The sequence below is a fragment of the Macrobrachium nipponense genome, chromosome 42 (assembly GCF_015104395.2).
Source record: "Macrobrachium nipponense isolate FS-2020 chromosome 42, ASM1510439v2, whole genome shotgun sequence".
NCBI classification, from domain to species: domain Eukaryota; kingdom Metazoa; phylum Arthropoda; class Malacostraca; order Decapoda; family Palaemonidae; genus Macrobrachium; species Macrobrachium nipponense.
In genome coordinates this window covers 16928613-16952231 of record NC_061103.1, presented here as the reverse complement: position 1 = coordinate 16952231, position 23619 = coordinate 16928613, and the positions used below count along the sequence as shown (strand labels likewise).

The following is a 23619-nucleotide window of genomic DNA, read 5'->3' as shown; positions in this document are numbered from 1 at the left end:
TTCTTCATTCTCCGATACCGCCGAAGAAGTAGACGGAACTACAACCGGATCTGAAGGTTTCGAACCACCCTTGGACTCATTCATCCAGTTGGTTAACATCTCTAACTGCTTGCGCAAAGGCGCCAGAGACGAATCAAAACAACAGTTAACGTAGGCTTGGAAGAGCCTAAATGTTCAGCAGGAGGCGGAAAAACTACTTGCGCCTCGCTCGGAGCCGCCGAATTCGAGGCGAAACAGGCGCATCAGGCGTAACAGACGAAAAAGCGCCTAAAGAAACACCTTAGAACTGCTAGCTACAGCGCTAAAACCACAATCTCTACTAGTAGATGGAGCCGAAAAAGGCACAGATTGAGGCGACGAACGAGCCGCTAATGGTCGCGGCGCAACCCTACTCTCAGGCTCCTTATACCGCTTGACTGGAGGAGGCGAAGAATCGGCGCCTGAACGCCTCTTTAAGGGACGCGAAACGGGCGAATCTCGCCAAAGCGCCGCGCGCGACCGGAGACGAATCGCTTGAATCATTCGAAAGGCGTCTGACCGCAACACCTTTCCAACGCTTAACCGAGCCCTGTTGAGGCGCAACAGGTCTCAACAAGAGAGGCGCCTGTCTGTGGGCAAATCCCGATCGACTCCCTTGGACTTCCGGTATGTCTTCTCCCCGGTGCGGGGAGCTGGACAGTGACCTTTGTCTAGGAGACGTGTCAGGACAGACAGACGCACCCTCAACTACACTCTTACCTGAAGCGCTTTCTCCAAAAACGTCTTAACTGAATTACCAAGTTGCAAAACCGTATTCGCTAGTACCGAAAATTTCTGATCTAGCTCGATTCCAGACTGGCAATGGTGTCGGAAGAAACTACACGGGAAGCCCGGAGAAGCGGGATTAGTAGGAGGAATAGGAGGTTGTTAGTTAAAGGAGACATAACAATTGAGGAGAAAACAGAAGGAACAGAAGCATCGCAAGACGAAGCGGAGCTAAGTCTACTTTTCCCTAAGTGCTGCTTTTCTAATTCTGTCTTTAGCTAATTTCTCCGAGTATGAACTAAAAAACTTCCATTGAGAATCAGTCCAATCACTACACTCGTTACATGTTCGATCTGCTTGAACAAACTGTCCCCTACACTTAACACATTTAGTGTGAGAATCATATTCTAACTGGATAATCTAGTTTTACATCCTGAGATGCAAAACCTAACTCCCGACGGACTAGAATCCGACATGGCAACGCCTAAATAAAAAGCAAAATAACAACAACGCCAAAAAAGAGTACTTCACCAATTCCGAAGATCAATTCCACAAGAAAAAAAAGCGAAGCAAAGTCATCCAACCGAACGACCACCGATGTTTCACCGGACGCCGGCAGGAAAAGAATTGGATTCACCTGGGCAGTTGTACCTGGTTCTCCCGCGAGTGGAGGGAGATGACGTCATCACCACCAGTGTTGGCGACGCCGACGCTCTAAATTTGAATTTAGTATCCTGCCGCTCGTGGAAAATCACGGCTCTATAATTGTTCGGTAAGACACTACAATAAAACAGTTGATTTGCTATGAACAACCGAATCTGATAACAACTGCGGTTTGCTTGCAATTCAACTATCGTACAATAGTAAAAAATTACCATTGTTATATTACAAATGACATTAAGTAGAATAGGACCGATATATTTTCACATTATTATATCCTTATTCGCTACAGAGAAAAAATCGGCAAGGGTATACAGTGGACCCCCGTATTTGCATTCTCCGGATTCGTGGACTCACACATTCGCGGATTTCTCTTGGGAACATTTCCCCTCATTATTCCCAGGAAATTTGCATATTTGCGGTATGTTTCTATGAAAAATATCCACAAATTCCTGTTTTTTTTAATAAATTTCATCATAAAATGCACTTTTTGTGATAAAACTACGTATTAAAAAACCAAGTATAAAAAATTTTAGTGGGTTTTTCCTGAGTTTTAACAAAATAGGCTGTTTTCAGCATTTTTATAGGGGTTCCAACTATTCGCGGGTTCTAACTATACACGGGGGGTCTGGTACGCATCGCCCGCACATACAGGGGGACTACTGTATACTGCTAAATTTAAGCTGCAAGTTGTAGCTGAAGCTGCGGAAAGAATGTTCATCTACTAACGACTATTATTGTTGATGAAACTGCCATAACCATCAAACTAATCCATGAACAAAATTTGAGAGAAACATATCTTAATCAAAACTATTTACCATGAAAGAACACATTTTACTGTTTACACTCTATTGATTGATTCAAAGTAAAATTCAATTATAATTTAAATTATGAGGTTGTTAATACTTTTCCAACCCTTTTGCTCTTTTTCCAGTTTTTTTTAATTTTTAAGTTTTATTAATAAGCTAATGTCGTTTTTCGTATATTCAGCTTTTCTTAGTTTGATGAAACTCTGTAAGGGGAGTCATATGACTTCGCAGTTTTGCTTTGTTTACCACCTTCTCCCCCGGTATTAGTGAACCACTGAAGTGCCTTATTAACGATCGTTGTTTTTTCTCTCCTATGAGCTGTGTTTGACTCGAGTGGAAGGCTTGATCGTAAGGGTGGTGATTCGTGACAGGGTTAGTTCGAGTTCCTCCTCACATCCTGACACTTCGCCACTTTATTCATGGTCACTTCAACAATTTGTACGGAGATTTGGATCACGGCATCTTTATTCCTTCGTTGCCTTGTGTGTGGTCGCTGGTGTTTGTCACCCGCGGCATTCTCATCAGCACTCCCCTTCCCTCGTTCTTCGGAAGGATTCTGAAACGAGTTGGCCCGTATCTACTGTGAACGGTGCGGTTTGTGGCGTGCGAGATCCGTTGACGTCCCGGATTCTCGGAGGCTACCACCCTCGGTGTTCCCGTGGTATTTTGGGTTGCCTTGCAGGCATTGCAGCTTGACCCGGTTGACCTCTGCATCAGCGTCAGTGAGTTCTTGGAACTTGTGGAGACAAGTAGGGCGGCTTTCTACAGGTATGAGATGCTTTATAGCTATTTAAGATGATCGTGAATCGCTGAGTACCTGTAGATTTGCACTCCCCTGTTTTGCAGTACGGTTTTCTGGACCTTGTATGGCCTGAAGAGACAATCTACTAAGCCTCTTGTCGTTGAATCAATTTGTAAGGTTATTTTCATAATTTATTGTTTATCTACTTATTATAATTATTCTTAATATTTTCTATTCACTAAGTTAAGTTTTTGAGTATAATTTAGTCTGTATGTGTTAGGTAGGAGTATTATTAAGTTTCCCTCCTATTTTCTCTTGCTTCCTTCTGCCTAACTTATTTTCTTAGGTTAGTTTTGTTCTGGCCAGCTTATTTGGAAGGTACCTACCTGAAGACATATTTAAAAATATCCTATTTCTTGGTTTAGGGTTTAGTTAGTTATAGGTGATCTTTTAAAGATCTTAAGGTTGGTTTTTCCCTTGATATATATATTAATTTGATGATTAATTTTGCCAACCGTTACCTTTTTCTGGTGTAAATAAATATTGTAACTTTTGTTGAGGTGTTTTTGCTCTTTTGTTCCTAAGTTGCTGTGTTAACATTTCTACTGACCGCAAATTCTGAGTAGAGACAAGAACCCTTGAAATTACGCCGTAAATAATGGTCGTAACAATCTGGCGACCGTGACAGGATTTGCGCTCAGGTGTACACAGTAATTGGTTGGGGACTTTGGAACGCTCCTCAGTGGGGTTATAGTATTCATTTTTGGAAACTATCTTTCTCTCCTACCACTATGGATAATTTGGAAGACTTTGAGTTTAGTCCTGCAGAGTTCTTAGGGTCTGCCGACTGTATTAGGCATTTACCATTACTAGGTAAGGAATATCTGGTTAGTTATGCTAGATGGTTGGGTATTCCTTTCAAAATGACGGATACAAAGAGGAAATTCTAATAATGTAAAGAACAGTGTATGCAAGGTTTGGCTGAGGCTGAAGGGTTAGTTGGGGAAAATATTAGTGATAGAGGTAGTGAATTAGGAAATGATGATAGGGTAGTTGCAGATGATAATGACATTAGTGGTGGTGCAGGTTTTCGTTATTTGATGATCCTCCTCAGACTGGAGTCATTTATGAAGGTCCAGCCAATTTGCCGCCAAGAGGAAATATTACCACAAACCCCTTCTTAACTGACGAGAATTTTAGGGCCAGCAGTTCCTAACAGTTCCTGTAAATTCTGATTCAAAGGAAATTCAGGATTATGACATAATTTGTAAAAAAATAGAGTTGTTGAAATTGGAGCATGCAGGGACAGAGAGGGTGAGGAGGCATTTGAGATAGAGATGGCCAACCTTTAATTTGGAAATGGCCTAGGTTTAAAACAGGGGGGGGGCTCCTAACCAATTTAGCCCACCCCACGAGGTAGCGCCTGAATAGGTTTTAATTTATTTGGGGGGGCTGCATTAAAAAATTGGTCCCCATTTTTTGATGAAAGGAATGTTCCTGAATTCTTCAACGGCCTTTGAGAGGGTGTCTGCTCGGTTGTCTTGGCCACAGAGATGTGGACAGTGCTGATTCAGTGTAAATTGGTGGGCAAGGCAATCCGGGTATATAATGCCTTGGAGGAAGGGATAGCCAGGGATTATCACAAGGTAAAGGCATTAATTTTAAAAGCATATGATTTGGTCCCTGAGGCATACAGGTTGAAGTTTAGAACTTTAATAAACAGCCATCCTTGTCGTATGTAGAATTTTTGCCAGGTTCAAGGAGGTAACAGTTTGACGACTGGTTTGAAAAGTCGTCAAGTTGTCACTTTTTTCTTCCTTGAGAGAACTCATGCTTTTTGGAGGAGTTTAAGAAATCTTGCTCCAAAGAACTAAGAATTTATTTGGAAGAAGTAAAGGTCAACTAATTTAGGTAGGGCAGCTCAAGTGGTTGACGAATTGTCTTTGACCCATAGAACCGGTCAGGCAATTTCGCCAGCAAGGATATAAGTAATAATGTAGTAAAGTCAGCGAATTTCATAAAGGATAAGAGGTGATAATAATAAGCCTAAGAATTCTGTCGTTCAGAATAATTTCCCTGTTAGTAAGAATGGAAAATTCACGAGTAAACCTGGTACTCGTGTATTTTCCAATGGAGGTAATTCTGGAACGAGAAATAGTAATATGACTTGTTTCTGGTGTAATAAACCCGTCATTTCCAAGCTCAGTGTCACGCCAGAACAAATTATCTTCAAAGGAATAATCCTGTGGCTTTAATGCCAAGTGCATCTCCTGACGTAAAATTACCAATAATAAATAGTGGTAGTGGTGGTAATAGTACGCCCGGAAATGGAAATGATAATTCACAGGAATGGACTAAAATATGATAATTACATATGGCCTGGTAAAGTAATTTATAATTCCGTCATTATTGATGTTAGGTTTTTGAGAGATACAGGGTCTGCTCGGTCGTTAGTGCTGGAAAGCAGTTTAAAAGGTTTGGTGAAATATTCAGGGAACTTTATTGTTCTGGAGGTTTCCCGAACACAATAGTTTTTTCAGCTCCTTTAGTAGAGGTAATGTTGTCATTCCCTGGAAAGACAGAGTTTGGTCGTTGTCGAGAAGTCTTCCTATAGCTGGTATTGATGGCATCATTAGGAAATGATATGATTAATAGTGATGGCCAGGAATTATTCCCCAATATTATCAATCAATAAGTGTCCAGTAGCAGTTACCACTAGAGCTGCCGCAAGAGCTGCAGACTTATTAAATAATGAACGAAGAGTTAAATTTGAGTAGTTTAGAGGTAGACGTAGATGTAGGAAGACCCAGGTCTGTAGTAAGTAGTGATAATGTTATTCCCGATTGGGATCGAGCAAAGAGAAATTTCAGCATTTGTCACCCCATTTGGCTTGTATGAATGCAAGTCATGCCTTTTGGGATGAGGAATGCTGCTTGTACTTTTCAAAGATTAATGAACTGTGTGGTCTGTGGATTAGAAGGTACCGAGATCTACATAGATGATCTTGTTGTTCACAGTAATGATTGGAAAACTCATTTACTCAGGTTGGGTAAAGTTTTTGAAGCTCTCCGTGCTGCGGGCTTAGTCATTAACCTCGCTAAATGCGAATTTGGTAAGGCCACAGTTGTGTATCTGGGTCATGAGGTTGGTCTGGGTCATATAGCCCCGAAACAGGCTAATGTCGAGGCTATAACTAATCTAAAGAGACCGTGCAATGTCCGAGAAGTTCGAAGGGTGCTAGTATGACGGGATACTATAGGAGGTTCGTTAGGAACTTTTCTGACATTGCTCGTCCCTTGAATGATCTTTTGCTAAAAGATAGGAAATTTATTTGGACTAGCGAGTGTGAAGAAGCATTCGTTAAAATTAAGACTATTCTTATGTCTAAAACCTATTTCTTGATTTCTCCGAATTTTCAAGCTCCCTTTATAATTGCTGTTGACCCGCTAGCGATGTAGGCATTTGGAGCGTTCTCTTTCAAAAGGGTGAGGACGAGGAGGTGTACCCAATATCCTACTACAGCAAAAAGTTGTTAACGGCAGAGCGTAAGTATTCAACTATTGAGAAAGAGGCTCTCGCCCTGATCCGTACCATATCTCATTTTAAACCGTACTTAACTAATCTTTCTTTCCAGTGGAGGTATGGACGGATCATAATCCGTTAGTGTTTATTGAACGGATGAAGGGGTCTAACCAAAGGATTTTACGTTGGGCCTTGCAACTGCAAGAGCTCAACTTGGTAATTAAACATATTAAAGGATCTGATAATAAGATCCCGGACACCTTGTCTAGGATGTAAAGTGTTTATTTTTGTTGGTCTTTCCCTGCCTCTTTCGCCCTGCTCGTTTCTCTTTGTGTTCATTTAGAGTGAAAGCAAGTGCTAACTTTATGGTTTGTTCCGACGTTGTTCGGTTGTTTCATTTATTTATATGGTAATTCTGTTTTTTGCCAGTGTTGTTTTTAGTTTAAGTATTAGTTGTAAGAAATATTCAGTTCTATATTAGTAATAGTTTCTTATTAGCTGATAGGTAGGTCTTTGTGCCATTTATATCTTTAATTTTTAGCAAGAACTTTTGGAATTTCAGAACTTTATCATTTTCTGTGATTTAGTACATTTTGTTCTTGGCTTTAGAATTATGCTCGATTAATTTTTTTTATTTCCAGGCTTTGTATTTAATTAGACTGTTTATATATTGGTATGTTTGAGGTATATTTAATGCCGATCTTTTTATTTCAGAATGTGTAATGCACAATTGTGTGTGCTTTATTAGATAATTCTATGCATGTTTACATTAAGGTTATCTTTACTTTTAAGATGGATGCTATTTTAAGATTTAATTGATTCTTTAGGTTGTATAAAAATTTTTTACTCTATTTGATAAAAAAAAATTTTGTAGGGGGAGAAAGGTATTAGATTAAAGTAAATTCATTATAATTTAATTATAAGTTGTTAATACTTTTCCAACCTTTTGATCTTTTTCCAGTTTTAAGTTTATTAATAAGCTAATGTCGTTTTTCGTATATTTCAGCTTTTCTTAGTTTGATGAACTCTGTAAGGGAGTCATATGACTTCGCAGTTTTGCTTTGTTTACCACCTTCCCCCCGGTATTAGTGAACCACTGAAGTGCCTTATTAATGATCGTTGTTTTTCTCTCCTATGAGCTGTGTTGACTCGAGTGGAAGGCTTGATCGTAAGGGTGGTGATTCGTGACAGGGTTAGTTCGAGTTCCTCCTCACATCCTGACGCTTCGCCACTTTATTTATGGTCACTTCAACAATTTTGTACGGAGATTTGGATCACGGCATCTTTATTCCTTCGCTGCCTTGTGTGGTCGCTGGTGTTTGTCAAACCCGCGGCATTCATTCAGCCACGCCCCTTCCGTCGTTCGTCGGAAGGATTTGAATGAGTTGGCCCACGTATCTACTGTGAACGGTGCGGTTTGTGGCGTGCGAGATCCGTTGACGTCCCGGATTCTCGGAGGCTACCACCCTCGGTGTTCCCGTGGTATTTTGGGTTGCCTGCAGGCATTGCAGCTTGACCCAGTTGACCTCTGCATCAGCGTCAGAGTTCTTGGAACTCGTGGAGACAAGTAGGGCGGGCTTTCTACAGGTATAATGTTTTTTATAGCTATTTAAGATGATCGTGAATCGCTGAGTACCTGTAGATTTGCACGCCCCTGTTTGCAGTACGGTTTTTCTGGACCTTGTATGGCCTGAAGAGACAATCTACTAAGCTCTTGTCGTTGAATCAATTTGTAAGGTTATTTTCATAATTTATTGTTTATCTACTTATTATAATTATTCTTAATATATTCTATTCACTAAGTTAAGTTTTGAGTATAATTTAGTCTGTATGTGTTAGGTAGGAGTATTATTAAGTTTCCCTCCTATTTTCTCTTGCTTCCTTCTGCCTAACTTATTTTCTTAGGTTAGTTTTGTCTGGCCAGCTATTTGGAAGGTACCTACCTGAAGACATATTTAAAAATATCCTATTTCTTGGTTTAGGGTTAGTTTAGTTATAGGTGATCTTTTAAAGATCTTAAGGTTGGTTTTTCCTTGATATATATATTAATTTTGATGATTAATTTTGCCAACCGTTACCTTTTTCTGGTGTAAATAAATATTGTAACTTTGTTGAGGTGTTTGCTCTTTTGTTCCTAAGTTGCTGTGTTACATATCTACTGACCGCAAATTCTGAGTAGAGACAAGAACCCTTGAAATTACGGCCGTAAATAAGGCCGTAAATAAGGATAAATATGTAAAGCTCATAGTATTCTGATGAAATCAAGTGAAAAATATCGAATGCAATCTGTTTGTTCTTTTTTCGCAATAAACAGCCTCTACGCCACCTACTACGAAAAAAAAAAAAATAATTTTTGTTGGCAATGATACGTATTCAAGTGATATTTCAACTTGAAAATGGAATTTTTATTATAAAATTAATTAATTAATACTTACCTGTATAATTTATCTAGCCCTAAATCCCCAAAAACTGCACCAAAATTTTACCACATTGGCAACCCTGTCACCTCCAATTCTGTCCGCCAGTTGGCAACACTGTCGTTGACAGTTACAAAACCTTCCCTTGAAATCAGTTGTGATAGGCAGATCGTGGGGTAGGATGGGTGGGACTAGATAAATTATACAGGTAAGTATTATTAATATTAATTTTATAATAGAAATTCCATATTAATAAACATTACCTTCATATAATTTATCTAGCCCGATTAACCACACTGAAAAGGAGGAGGGAATCTGAGTACAATTCCCCTTTCACAGGCAGATAGGACATAAAACAATCAAAGAATATATATCATAGGCAGTTAAAAACTCAACCCAAGGTCTAAGATACTAAGAACTCAGTCTCCTACCATAATGCCGCCGAACTGCGGTAGTAAAGGACAAGGAGTAAGAGCATACTCAGTCTGTCTGTACTAAAGTCAGGTGACCGACCAGGTGACCAGTCAGACGAAATGAGGACAGCAAGGCTGCACCCTGATGACTTTATCAAGCACTACAACGACACCTGCTCTCTAACGAATATCTGGCGCCAAGAGAGAGGAGCGGGTATTGACAACTCTTTCCCTGAAGGATGAGTGCCTGGAATGCCTGGGCGATTCAAAGCTAAGCAAACATTGGGGGTGTATCAATGCAACCCAACGTCGCCAGCAGCGATATCGGCTCATGAGCAACTCCTGACTTGAGCTTTCTGGTGCCAAGAGAAAGGAGCGCGGAGCAAAAAGGTGACTCACTCCCGAAGGACGAGTGCCGGCAGTCCAACCTGGTCTCATGTTAAATGATCATCGGAGGGTGTATCAACGCAACCGACTTCGTCAACAAGAAACTCAGGGCTACTAAATGTCGCCTGATCTCGCACGAGTGTGACTCTGAGAAAACAGGTGAGACAAAAAGTAGATGGTGAACGAGTCACCAGATGACAGCAGACGATCCATCAACTAATTCCCTATCCAGTAGGACAATGGAAGAAGCGAGTCGTCAGGACAAGCGAACCAGTGGCTAGTCCTAGGTCGGCATCAACTTTGGGAGAAGCATAGTCGCCAGTGCCGACAACCCAGTGGCTGGTCCCATGTCACACTGACAATGAAAGCAGCATGAGTTTTGTCAAGCACAGCTAGTCCCTTGTCATCCAACAACAACTAAATACCAAACTGCCTAATTCCCATTATAACTAAACCAAAAACTGCCATAAGTTATAATGTAAAAACAAAAAACAAAAAATATATACAACAAAAAATAAATATACAGGTAGCAACCAGACATAAAACAGGAAGACTACCTAATTCTCCTGTTTGACGACCTGTCCTGCCATCACCAACAGGCCCAAAGAATGAAGGTCGCCTAGAACTAGAGAAATATCCCTCAAGTAAAAAGAGGCAAAAAAAGAATTAGAACACCAAGTAGCTGCCTCAAGCACCTTGGCGACTGAGACGTTCTTCATAAAAGCTACTGATGTAGCAACTGCTCTAATACTGTGTCTTTGATATAGGTCTCTTGACATTTCGGGATGAAACAAACAGATGATGGGGACGACCCTGAATGTCCTTCGTCCAGCGTAAATAGCATGAGAGCGCCCTAACAGAGCACAGAACTAATTCCTCATTTAAAGTACCGACAAAGTCGACCAGCAACTTCAGCACGAAAGACCTGGGAATGGGATTATCAGACGATTCAGTCTTTGCGACAAATTCGGGAAGGTATGACAAAATCATGTCTTGTCCAGATCTGGCAACCAGAAAAGAGAGTGCTTGCCGTTCACCCACCCTCTTGGCTGTAGCCAGCGAGACAAGGAAGAGTGTCCTAGAAGAGAGGTCCCTAAAATTGGCCATATTCAGAGGCTCAAATGGAGGGAACCTTAAGGCTTGAAGGACTTTATTAAAGTCCCATGTCGGAGAACACTGCGGACTGGGTCGAGATAGGGGAAAGGATCGAATTAAATCTCTAATGACATAAGATGAAGAGATTTCAGGGAGCCTTGCCTTAAAAACATAGGAAAGCATCAACCTATAACCCTTAATGCACGAAGGTGAAAGGGCCCTGTCATGATGTAAATGAACTAAAACCTCCGCTACTTTCAGTAAGGAAGGTCTAGAAATTGAATGTCCTTGAGACTTACACCAACGTCTGTAAAACGACCATTTAGCCTGATAAATTACTCTGGTTGATTGCTGTCTGGCAAGAGCCAACTGTCGCGCCACTCAGGAGGAGAACCCTTCATGCTTGGAGAATATCCTGACAGTCTCCAGGCATGAAGATGAAGCATGTGGAGCCTCTGATGGAACCGATGAAAATGGGGTTGTCTGAGAAGATTTGGTCTCTCTGTCAGATGAATGGGGGGCTCCACCAGAGCTTCCAGTAGGTCGGGAAACCACTCCTTCTGTGGCCAGAAGGGGGCAATCAAGGTAAGATCCAGATGCTTGGTTGCCCTCACTTTGTTGAGGACTGACCTCACCAGAGCGAACAGAGGAAATGCATAGGCTTGAAGGCCCTCCCAGTCCTGCAAAAGACCATCTGTCCCGGCACTCTGAGGAGTCTGGTAAGGGGCGAAGAAGATCTGGCACCGAAAATTCAGTGGGGTGGCAAACAGATCGACTGTGACAGGCCACTTCTTCATGAGGCTGTCGAAGACTTCCTGACTTCCTGGCAAAGTGTCCATTCTGACCCTTGAACTTCGTTCGGTCTCGACAAGGCGTTTGCTAAGACGTTGTGATGGCACAGGATAAACTGAGGGACTAACATAATCCCCCTGTCTTCTGCCCAACACAGGATTGATCACGCTTCTTGGGTGAGAAGGTCCGACCGTGTACCACCTTGGTTTCTTAAGTACGAGACTGCTGTGGTGTTGTCATCGAAGATTGCAACAGCTGACTCCAATTGTTGATCCTGAAATGAAAGAAGGCCTAGGTTCACTGCCCTTAGTTCCCTCCAATTCATTGACATGATCCTCTCTTCCTCTGACCAAAGGCCTGAAGCGGCTTCGGAGCCCAGGTGCGCACTCCAACCTTGATCTGAGGCGTCTGACCAAAACATTAGGTCCGGTGGAACTGAAAGAAGAGATGTCCCTGACTTGAGGTGGTGAACTTGCATCCACCAACAGAGATCCTTCCGACATTGTGGAGAGGAGGCGACTATCGTGTCCTCGGACACGAAATCCCACGACTGATGAAGTGTCGACTGAAGGGACCTCATTCTGAGACGACCTCCAGGAACCAGTTGGATGAGGGATGAAAAATGGCCCAGGAGAGTCCTCCAAAGGGAAACTGGCTGCATTACGGAGGACAAAAATACTTCGACCAGACTTAGAAGCTTGTCTATCCATTTCGGAGCGGGAGAAGCCCTCAAAATCTAGGAATTCAAAACAATCCCAGATAAGTCATGATCTGGCAAGGATTAGACTGGACTTGTTGAAGTTGACACAAATGCCCAAGTCAACACAAAGAGACAGATCTATGTCCCTCGACCGGAGACATTTCTCTAGAGATTCGGCCTGGACTAGCCACTCGTCCAGATACCGAAGCATCCTTACATTTAACTGATGCAGAATAGCTGAAACAGGAGCCATCACCCAAGAAAAGACCTGTGGAGCAGTGGTGAGGCCGAAACAAAGGGTCTTGAACTGGAAAAATTCCTGAGTCCGTGAAAAACCGAAGGTAAGGTCTGCTCTTCGTATGGATGGGGATTTGCAGATAAGCATCCTGCAGATCGATTGAAATCATCCAGTCCCTTATCCTGACGGATGAAAGAACAGTCTGAACCACTTCCATCCGGAACTTGACTTAGAATGAACCTGTTCAAGGGGCGCCAAGCACCCGAGACCTTTAGAACTACAAACACCCGTGAGTAAAACCCAGGAGGAGGAGGAGCTTGCTCTATGGCATCCTTCTCCAAGAGAGCCGAAAGCTCCTTGTCCAAGGCTTGACCCCTGATTGAGTGAGGGGAATAACTGCTGAACTCGAGAGGACAATTGGAAAGTGGAGGTCTCAAAACAAAAAGGATCTTGTAACCTACCTTCAGGACCTCCACTACCCAAGCATCCACTGCTCTCTCCTGCCAAGCTGACCAATGGCGAGAGAGACAAGCTCCTACTGCGGTCTCTGGGCGAGGTAATGACTCCTACTTCCGAAAATTCTTTCGCAGAGACAAAGAAAAAGAAGAAAAAGAAGGTCCTCCTGGAGGTTAAGCTCTTCCCCTGCCCTTAGAGCCATGCAAAGAACCTCTCCCACGTTTCAAAGAGTGAGCACCAGAGGAGGAAGCTGAGGCGCCAGAAACCTGAGATGTACTCTGGGAAAACGAGCCAGAAGGAGGAGGTTGTTGGGCTGGAGCAGAGGGCATGGATCTGGCACTAAACTTACGCTTACTCCTTGAAGGCCCAGTGAGCTTGGGAAGAGGCATCACCTTGATGTTCCTTCAAAACCTCAGAAAGCACAGACATATCAAATAGGGAATAGCCAAAAGGAGAAGAGGACAACAAATGGTTTCTCTGAATCTCCGATACAGAGGAGGGTAACTGCAACAAATACAGGCTACGCCTTAGAGAAACAAGAAAGGCCTGCATTGAAACAGCAAGCTCGTTCTGATGTACAGAAGCAATTGAAATAGACGAGCAGAATTTCTCAAAAAGAGGAGCATCGGGAGGAACAAACCCGGAGTACTTGATATACATTAAAAGACCTCCGAGGACCCACATATTGAAGGATTGAGCTTCTTGTAAGGAGCTCATAACAGACTCCATACAATAAAGTCTTCGATTGAGACCGAGACCGAAGCCTTGGAAAGCAAAGGTTGACCCAAAAGTCGGACAAATCAGGATTTGGTTTGGGGATCGAGAGAATGAAGTATCATCCGCCACCTGATAAAACACTCCTCTCCGGTGTCGTAGAAGAGATCGCCGATCACCTTTGAAAGTTTAACGGCGACGTCCGCCCTCACTCTCGCGAACCTCTGAGCAAAGGGAAAACTTAAAAATTCCCGCAACCGGGAAGGACCGTCAAGAAAAATCCCTTCTGTAATACAATGAGGCGGAGGCTGCTTCTGCTCTTTAGGCCTCGCCTGAGGAAGAAAACTCAAAATTAAATCAAAAAGTTTCTTGAACTCGACATCATGACCGTTGTTCAAAGAAACATCAATATCACACAAATCCATGTCATCATCATCACCATCGTCAGATCCTAGCTGAGAACTTCCCCTAAAGTAAGATCCTGACGACTAGCTATCTTAAGTCTAACACTAATAACCCTTCCCCCTTCTCCTAAATAAGCACCCTTTGGCACTGTTACGTGACTAACAGGGGACACATTGGGTAAAGAATCGTCAGGCACCTGCCCGGACTGGATCTACCTTAGGCCTTCGCCACGACGGGGTTCACAAGCCGGGGTATCTGTCGCACCGTTACCCATGGTGCTGTCGACAGGTAACTGACGAGGAGCTGAAAATGAATCTAAAAGAGTGTTAGACATTCTAGTAAAAGCTTCTTCAAAATTCTCTGACAGCTTGTTAAACTTGGCTGAAATGTCTCTATCTAACCTTAACTGTAATTTTTCAAATTTCTGTTTCCAACTAGTTTCCATCGCCAAAAACTTTGAATCAACATCAGAAACGACTTCACTATTTACCGGTTGTACAGGTGGCAAAGCCTCAATTCATTCGGAATCGGAATCACATAATACTGAAACAGAGGAGCCAGAACCACGAGCGCACAAATCAAGGAAATCATTAGATACAGGTCTACCTACTGATTTCTTTTTCTCCTTTATCAATTTGTTATGCTACAAGATTCTTCGTCAGACCAAGGCTTACATAAGTCACAACGAGAAGTCAAGTCACAAACCTGTCCACGACAAAGGCTACAAATGTCATGGGGTTCATACTCCCTGCTACTCATCCTTGTCCCACACGCCGGGCAATTCCTGATGCTGCTGGCAGAAGGAAGCATCGAATTATCTAGGCTATCCATTGGACTGTTGGCCAGGTCACGTAATTCCGGGTCGCAAAAGTTCGTAATAATAATAAATACCACATAGAAATAAAAGTTAATTCACTATTTCATGGATGTAATACGTGAGTGGTAATTAACCCTTTACTGCCGACTGGACGTATTTACGTCGACATTTTTTGTCTCCCGTGTTTCCAGACTGGACGTATTTTACGTCGACTTACAAAAGTTTTTTTTAAGATTCGCGGAAAATACTTATAGGCCTACCAGCCTAAAACTTTTGAATCACGCGCCTTGGGGGATCTGGGAGTTCACGGATCAAGGTGTTGTTTTGTTTACAATCGTTACGCAGGCGCGCAAGCGTGAATTTCTTTCTTGCCGCACTAAAAAGTATCTGTGACACATCTCGGAAATTATTTCGTCACTTTGACATAATTTTTGTACCATTGTAAATTAGCCGTTACATGAGTATTATATAGAAAATGTGCACATTTTTATGTAGAATACAACAATAAAATACTCATGATTGTAGCTTTTATCAGTTTTGAGATATTTTATATAAATAACACGATAATTGCCAAAATTTCAACCTTCGGTCAACTTTGACTCTACCGAAATGGTCGAAAAACGCAATTGTAAGCTAAAACTCTTATATTTTAGTAATATTCAATCATTTACCTTAATTTTGCAACTAATTGGAGGTCTCTAGCACAATATTTCGATTTATGGTGAATTTATGAAAAAACTTTTTCCTTACGTCCGCGCGGTAACTCTTCCGAAAAAAATCATACATGCGATTGTGGTAATGTTTGCACCATTTTAAAATTAGCCGTTATATAAAGTTTTATAATATGGAAATGTGCGCAATTTCATGCACAATACACTAAAAACAACCCATGGTTTGTACTTTTATCAGTTTTGAGATATTTTCATATAAATAACGATAATTGCCAAAATTTCAACCTTCGGTCAACTTTGACTCTACCGAAATGGTCAAAAAACGCAATTGTAAGCTAAAACGCTTATATTCTAGTAATATTCAATCATTTACCTTCATTTGGCAACAAATTGGAAGTCTCTAGCACAATATTTCGATTTATGGTGAATTTATGAAAAAAAAATAAAATTTTCTTTACGTCCGCGCGGTAAACTCTTCCGAAAAAATCATACGTGCGATTGTGGTAATGTTTGCACCATTTTAAATTAGCCGTTACATAAAGTTTTATTTATGAAAATGTGGCACAATTTTATGTAGAATACAACCAAAAATAATTGAAGGTTGTAGCTTTTCTCATTTTCGAAATATTTGCATATAAATCACGATAAAATAGAAAAAAACCAGGTTCGGTCAACCTTTGACTCTACCGAAATGGTCGAAAAAGAACGCAATTGTAAGCTAAAACATCTTACCAGATCTAACGTAATATTGCAGATCATTTTATTTCTTCCTCTTGAAACAAATTCGAAGTCTACTAGCAAAATATTTAGAGTTATGGTGAATTTAAAAAAAAAATCTTTCCTTCCCTGCGCGCGGATTCTCTGCCACAAATCTCCGAAATGCGTACGTCCCATTCTCGGAATATTTGCTCCGTTTCATATTAGGCATTTCATAGAGTTTTATATATGAAAATGAGCGCAATTTTATGCAGAATAAAACGAAAAATATTTGAAGGTTGTAGCTTTTCTTATTTTTGAAATAATTGCATATAAAAAATATATATATAAAAAAATTCGACATTTGGTCAACTTTAACTCATCAGATATGGTCGAAAACTGCAATTGTAAGCTAATACTCTTACAGTATAGTAATATTCAATCATTTTTCTTCATTTTGAAAAGAAATTGGAAGTCTCTAGGTCAATATTTAGATTAATGGTGAATTTTTGAAAAAAATATTTGTTTACGTCCGCGCGTTACGAATTCATGCATTATTTTCTTATAATAGTTTTCTCTGTGTTCTTTATCGTTTTACAATTTGTATATACCAAATGACCGCAATTTAGTGTACATTACAACGAAAAAAAGTAACTTGTTACCTTTAACTGTTTTGCGCACAGAGCGATTTGAATACAATTATTATATGAAATTTCATTTTTGCGCTATCATATATCGCATTATTATATATGATATGATAATTTTTTTCATTTTTGATGGTTGCATACTAAACTTCAGCCAATGACAAAAAAGGAGCCAAAAATGAACTCTTAATCTTGAAAACTAAGCGCGCTGTGATTTTTTGAAAAAAATATTTTTTCCGCTTCCGCGCTCACTCTGAAACACCTCCGGCACACGGGAGACAATTATTTTTTTTACCGCTTTGGCCTTTAAGGGTTAACATAAAGTTGCATTAACAATTAATGAGAGCTTTAAAGGCACAAAAAGGTTTAGGAAATTTAGAAAGAGCGGCCGTGATGTAAACAGCACAGGCGCACATTAACAACTGATTTTCAAGGGAAGGTTTTGTAACTGTCAACGACAGTGTTGCCAACTGGCGGACAGAATAGGGGGTAACAGGGTTGCCTATGTGGTAAATTTTGGTGCAGTTTTTGGGGATTTAGGGCTAGATAAATTATATTAAGGTAATGTTTATTAATACACTTTGTTTAATGTAAAATAACCTTGTCCCATATCAATAGAGAGTAGTTATCTAGAGATTCATTTACATTAACTAGAAGCAAGAAAATTGCTCTGATTTGAGTTCAATAAACTTACCTTGTAATTGCCCTCAGCTGATTTCCAAAACAAAACATTGCTCTTTCTATTTCATAATACAATAGTAATATGAACATATATACAATATTATTGTATCCAGTGAAGTAAAACATAACTTTCAGCCAGAAAACCATAAAAAATGGGAAGAAAATAAAGTGTTTCTGAGGTTTGAATGAATTATTTGTTTTTACATTATTTAAATGGGGAAAGTTGATTCAGGTCACAATTTTTTGAGTCACGAACAGTGTCCTCGAACGAATTAAGTTCATGAACCAGGTACTACTGTATTTTAAATCTAGCATATGCAAGAAAATAAACTATGAAACAACTAACAACAAAATAACTTTCCATCTGCTATAAAATCTAACCAATAAGTCAGTTCCACTTACAGACAGTCCTCGCTTGTTGGTGGTATCGGTTAACGGCATTCTGGTTTCACAGTGCTTGGCTAATAACATCGTTAACAAGATTTCGGCGATGGTGAGTGATTTTTTATGTAAGTAAGCAGTTATTGGCATCGTAAGCCAGTTTACCAGAGGTTGCTATGCAGCTTATCAGTGCTGATAAGCAGTTAACAATGCCAATAAGCAGTTTATTGGTGCTTACGACATTGTAAATGCCATTATTACCATCATTATTTCCGATTTTGGTCAATCTTCAATTTTCGGTTAGCCACGCTCAGCAGGGAAGAAATGCCCCCTGTTAACCAGGGGGACTGCTGTACTTTGTAACTATCCACCTCCTAGCAGAGATTATTATTAACCCTCTTACGCGACTGGGCACGTATTTTACGTCGACTTACAAAAGTTTTTTTAAAATTCGCGGAAAAAATACTTATAGGCCTACCAGCCTAAACTTTTGAATCACGCGCCTTGGAGGATGCTGGGAGTTTCACGGATCAAGGTGTTGTTTTGTTTACAATTGTTACGCAGGCGCGCAAGCGTGAATTTCTTTCTTGCCGGACTAAAAAGTATCTGTGACACATCTTGGAAATTATTTCGTCACTTTGACATAATTTTTGTACCATTGTAAATTAGCCGTTACATGAAGTATTATATATGAAAATGTGCGCATTTTTATGTAGAATACAACAATAAAATACTCATGATTGTAGCTTTTATCAGTTTTGAGATATTTTCATATAAATAACGATAATTGCCAAAATTTCAACCTTCGGTCAACTTTGACTCTACCGAAATTTTGCAACTAATTGGAAGTCTCTAGCACAATATTTCGATTTATGGTGAATTTATGAAAAACACTTTTTCCTTCGTCCGCGCGGTAACTCTTCCGAAAAAAATCATACATGCGATTGTGGTAATGTTTTGCACCATTTTAAAATTAGCCGTTATATAAAGTTTTATATATGGAAATGTGCACAATTTCATGCACAATACAGCTAAAAACAACCCATGGTTGTAGCTTTTATCAATTTTGAGATATTTTCATATAAATAACGATAATTGCCAAAATTTCAACCTTCGGTCAAATTTGACTCTACCGAAATGGTCGAAAAACGCAATTGTAAGCTAAAACGCTTATATTTTAGTAATATTCAAGCATTTACCTTCATTTTGCAACAAATTGGAAGTCTCTAGCACAATATTTCGGTTTATGGTGAATTTATGAAAAAAATAACATTTTCTTTACGTCCGCACGGTAACTCTTCCGAAAAAATAAAAATCATACGTGCGATTGTGGTAATGTTTGCACCATTTTAAATTAGCGTTACATACATAAAGTATATATGAAAATGTGCGCAATTTCAGTAGAATACAACAAAAAATAATTGAAGGTTGTAGCTTTTCTAATTTTCGAAATATTTGCATATAAATCACGATAAATAGAAAAAAAAACCAGGTTCGGTCAACTTTGACTCTACCGAAATGGTCGAAAAAACGCAATTGTAAGCTAAAACTCTTACAGTCTAGTAATATTCAGTCATTTATCTTCATCTTGAAACAAATTCGAAGTCTCTAGCAAAATATTTGGATTTATGGTGAATTTTTAAAAATCTTTCCTTCCTCCGTGCGCGGATTCTTCGCCACAAATCTCCGAAATGCGTACGTCCCATTCTCGAATATTTGCTCCGTTTCATATTAGCATTTTATAGAGTTTTATATATGAAAATGTGTGCAATTTCATGTAGAATAAAACGAAAAATATTTGAAGGTTGTAGCTTTCTTATTTCCGAAATAATTGCATATAAAAAATATAATATAAAAAAATTCGACATTCGGTCAACTTTAACTCGTCAGATATGGTCGAAAACTGCAATTGTAAGCTAATACTCTTACAGTATAGTAATATTCAATCATTTGTCTTCATTTTGAAAGAAATTGGAAGTCTCTAGTCAATATTTAGATTTATGGTGAATTTTTAAAAAAAATATTTGTTTACGTCCGCGCGTTACGAATTCATGCATTATTTTCTGATAAATATTTTCTCTGTGTTGCTTTTATCATTTTACAATGTGTTTATATACCAAAATGATCACAATTTAGTGTACATTACAACGAAAAAAAAGTAACTTGTTACCTTTGACCGTTTTTGCGCACAGCGCGATTTGAATACAATTATATATGAAATTTCGTTTTTGCGCTATCATATATCGCATTATTTATATATGATAATGATAATTTTTTTTTCATTTCTGATGGTTGCATACTAAACTTCAGCCAATGACAAAAAAAGGAGCCAAAAATGAACTCTTAATCTTGAAAACTAAGCGTGCTGTGATTTTTTTGAAAAAAAATATTTTTCCGCTTCCTCTCTCACTCTGAAACACCTCCTGCACACGGAGACAATTTTTTTTTTAAACCGCTTCGGCGTAAGAGGGTTAAATAATGTAAATTTCCCTCATAGGGAAGATTAAAAAAAGATGGGAACAACAGGGTTCATAATCAAGCAGATCAAAGTCCCTGCTATTTCTGTTTAATTTACCCTTCCCATTGTTATAAAAAATACACAGAAATCTAAAGAGTACATTACCTCTTGTAGCACCAACCACTCAGCTAACAATTTACTTACCTTATTACCCCTTAAACGCCGAAGCGGTAAAAAAAAAAAAATGTCTCCCGTGTGCCGGAGACGTTCAGAGCGAGCGCGGAAGCGGAAAAATATTTTTTTCTTTTTTTCAAAAAATCACAGCGCGCTTAGTTTTGAAGATTAAGAGTTCATTTTTGGCTCCTTATTTTGTCATTGCCTGAAGTTTATGTATGCAACCATCAGAAAATGAAAAAACTTATCATTATCAATGATATAATAATGCGATATATGATAGCGCAAAAAAAAAAAAAAACGAAATTTCATATATAATTGTATTCAAATCGCGCTGTGCGCAAAACGGTTAAAGGTAACAAGTTATTTTTTTTTTCGTTGTAATGTACACTAAATCGCGATCATTTTGGTATATAAAACACATTGTAAAACGATATAAAAGCAAACACAGAGAAAATATTATCACAAAATAATGCATGAATTCGTAACGCGCGGACGTAAACAAAATATTTTTTTCAAAAACAAAAATTCACCATAAATCTAAATATTGTCCTAGAGACTTCCAATTTCTTTCAAAATGAAGACAAATGATTGAATATTACTATACTGTAAGAATATCAGCTTACAAATGCAGTTTTCGACCATATCTGAAGAGTTAAAGTTGACCAAATGTCGAATTTTTTTATATATATATTCTTTTATATGCAATTATTTCGGAAATAAGAAAAGCTACAACTTTCAAATATTTTTCGTTTTATTCTACATGGAATTGCACACATTTTCATATATAAAACTCTATAAAATGCCTAATATGAAATGGAGCAAATATTCCGAGAATGGGACTTACGCATTTCGGAGATTTGTGGCGAAGAATCCGCGCACGGAGGGAAGGAAAGATTTTTTAAAAATTCACCATAAATCTAAATATTTGCTAGAGACTTCAAATTTGTTTCAAGATGAAGATAAATGACTAAATATTACTAGACTGTAAGAGTTTTAGCTTACAATTGCGTTTTTCGACCATTTCGGTAGAGTCAAAGTTGATCGAAACCTGGTTTTTTTTCTATTTATTGTGATTTATATGCAAATTTTCGAAAATGAGAAAAGCTACAACCTTCAACTATTTTTGGTTGTATTATACATGAAATTGTGCACATTTTCATATATAAAACGTTATGTAACGGCTAATTTAAAATGGTGCAAACATTACCACAATCGCACGTATGATTTTTTTTCGGAAGAGTTACCGCACGGACGTAAAGAAAATATTTTTTTCATAAATTCACCATAAATCGAAATATTGTGCTAGAGACTTCCAATTTGTTGCAAAATGAAGGTAAATGATGGAATATTACTAGAATATAAGCGTTTTAGCTTACAATTGCGTTTTTTCGACCATTTCGGTAGAGTCAAATTGACCGTAGGTTGAAAATTTTGTCACTTATCTTTTTTATATGAAAATATTTAAAAATTGATAAAAGCTATAACCAGGGTTGTTTTTAGTTGTATTATGCATGAAATTGCGCACATTTTCATATATAAAACTTTATATAACGGCTAATTTAAAATGGTGCAAACATTACCACAATCGTATGTATGATTTTTTTCGGAAGAGTTACCGCGCGGACGTAAGGAAAAAGTTTTTTCATAAATTCACCATAAATCGAAATATTGTGCTAGAGACTTCCAATTAGTTGCAAAATTAAGTTAAATTATTGAATATTACTAAAATATAAGAGTTTTAGCTTACAATTGCATTTTTCGACCATTTCGGTAGAGTCAAAAGTTGACCGAGGTTGAAATTTTGGCACTTATCGTTATTTATATGAAAATATCTCAAAACTGATAAAAGCTACAATCATGAGTATTTTTTAGTTGTATTCTACATAAAAGGAGGCGCACATTTTCATATATAATACTCCATGTAACGGCTAATTTAAAATGGTAAAAAAATTATGTCAAAGTGACAAAATAATTTCCGCCGAGATGTGTCACAGATACTTTTTAGTGCGGCAAGATAAAGAAATTCGCGCTTGCGCGGCCTGCGTAAAGCGATTGAAACAAACAAAAACACTTTGATCCCGTGAACTCCCCAGCATCCCCCAAGGCGCGTGATTCAAGAGTTTTTCGGCTTTGGTAGGCCTAAAAGTATTTTTCCATGAATTTTTAAAAAACTTTTGTATGTCGACGTAAAATATGTCCAGTCGGCACCCGAGAGACAAAAAATGTCGACGTAAAATACGTCCAGTCGGCGTTTAAGGGTTAAGTTAGTAACCTTGATCTGGAGGAAATGTGACTTCGGTGATAGATGTCAATGACTAAATGTAAGGTCTGGGTGCATAGTTACATTTTTTACAGGATGGAATAATTTAAATAAAATACTGGAGATCTACATCTTAATCTGGACTGATAAGAAACAGGTCTTGACATAGGAAAACCCTGTTTTTGGTATAGTCGTTATTGATTCCTCAAGGATTACCCTTTTCCAGAGCTCCAAGGTGACCAGACTAATGTCAAGAGTTCTCTTTAAGCTGGTCTTGTGGCCGGGTTTTGAGTCATAATGATAAACATTATAATGTGATAGAGTGAGTATAAATGGACTCAGGATAAGAGAGCACTTTCTCTTATCCTCAGCAAATGTTAAAACCCAGTTCACTTATTGGTCAAAACCCACAAGAAGTGGTTATGCACATATGCACCATCCTAATGTTTACATACAACCAAAATCCAACCAAGCCGGTTCCTCTCTGTTGGTCGATGCATGATGACCCCTTACAAATCCCATGTCTTTTCGTCAGGGAAGTGGGAGGGTTTTAATATTCATTAAAAAATAAGGTCTTATGGCGGCACATTCGGTTATTGACGCCATAAGTGCCATAAGCCACCCGTCCACTATGGTGTGCCATAAAGCGAAAATCTCCATTAAGCGAAGCATGAAAGTCTAAGGGAATAAAACATACTTATAAGTGGTTAACTGCACCATAAGGCACCAGAAGAGCACTA

The 23619-nt window shown here is 39.0% G+C and overlaps 1 protein-coding gene across 1 annotated transcript in view; it reads right to left on the bottom strand.

Annotated features, from left to right (window-relative positions):
* LOC135213281 (putative glutathione-specific gamma-glutamylcyclotransferase 2) overlaps positions 1 to 18074 on the bottom strand; it is a 120095-nt gene extending 102021 nt beyond the window's left edge. The window contains exon 1 of the mRNA XM_064247262.1: positions 17985 to 18074. Within this exon, the coding sequence (XP_064103332.1) occupies positions 17985 to 18074 (90 nt within the window). The remainder of the gene's footprint in view (positions 1 to 17984) is intronic.
* Positions 18075 to 23619: the final 5545 nt, after the last annotated feature.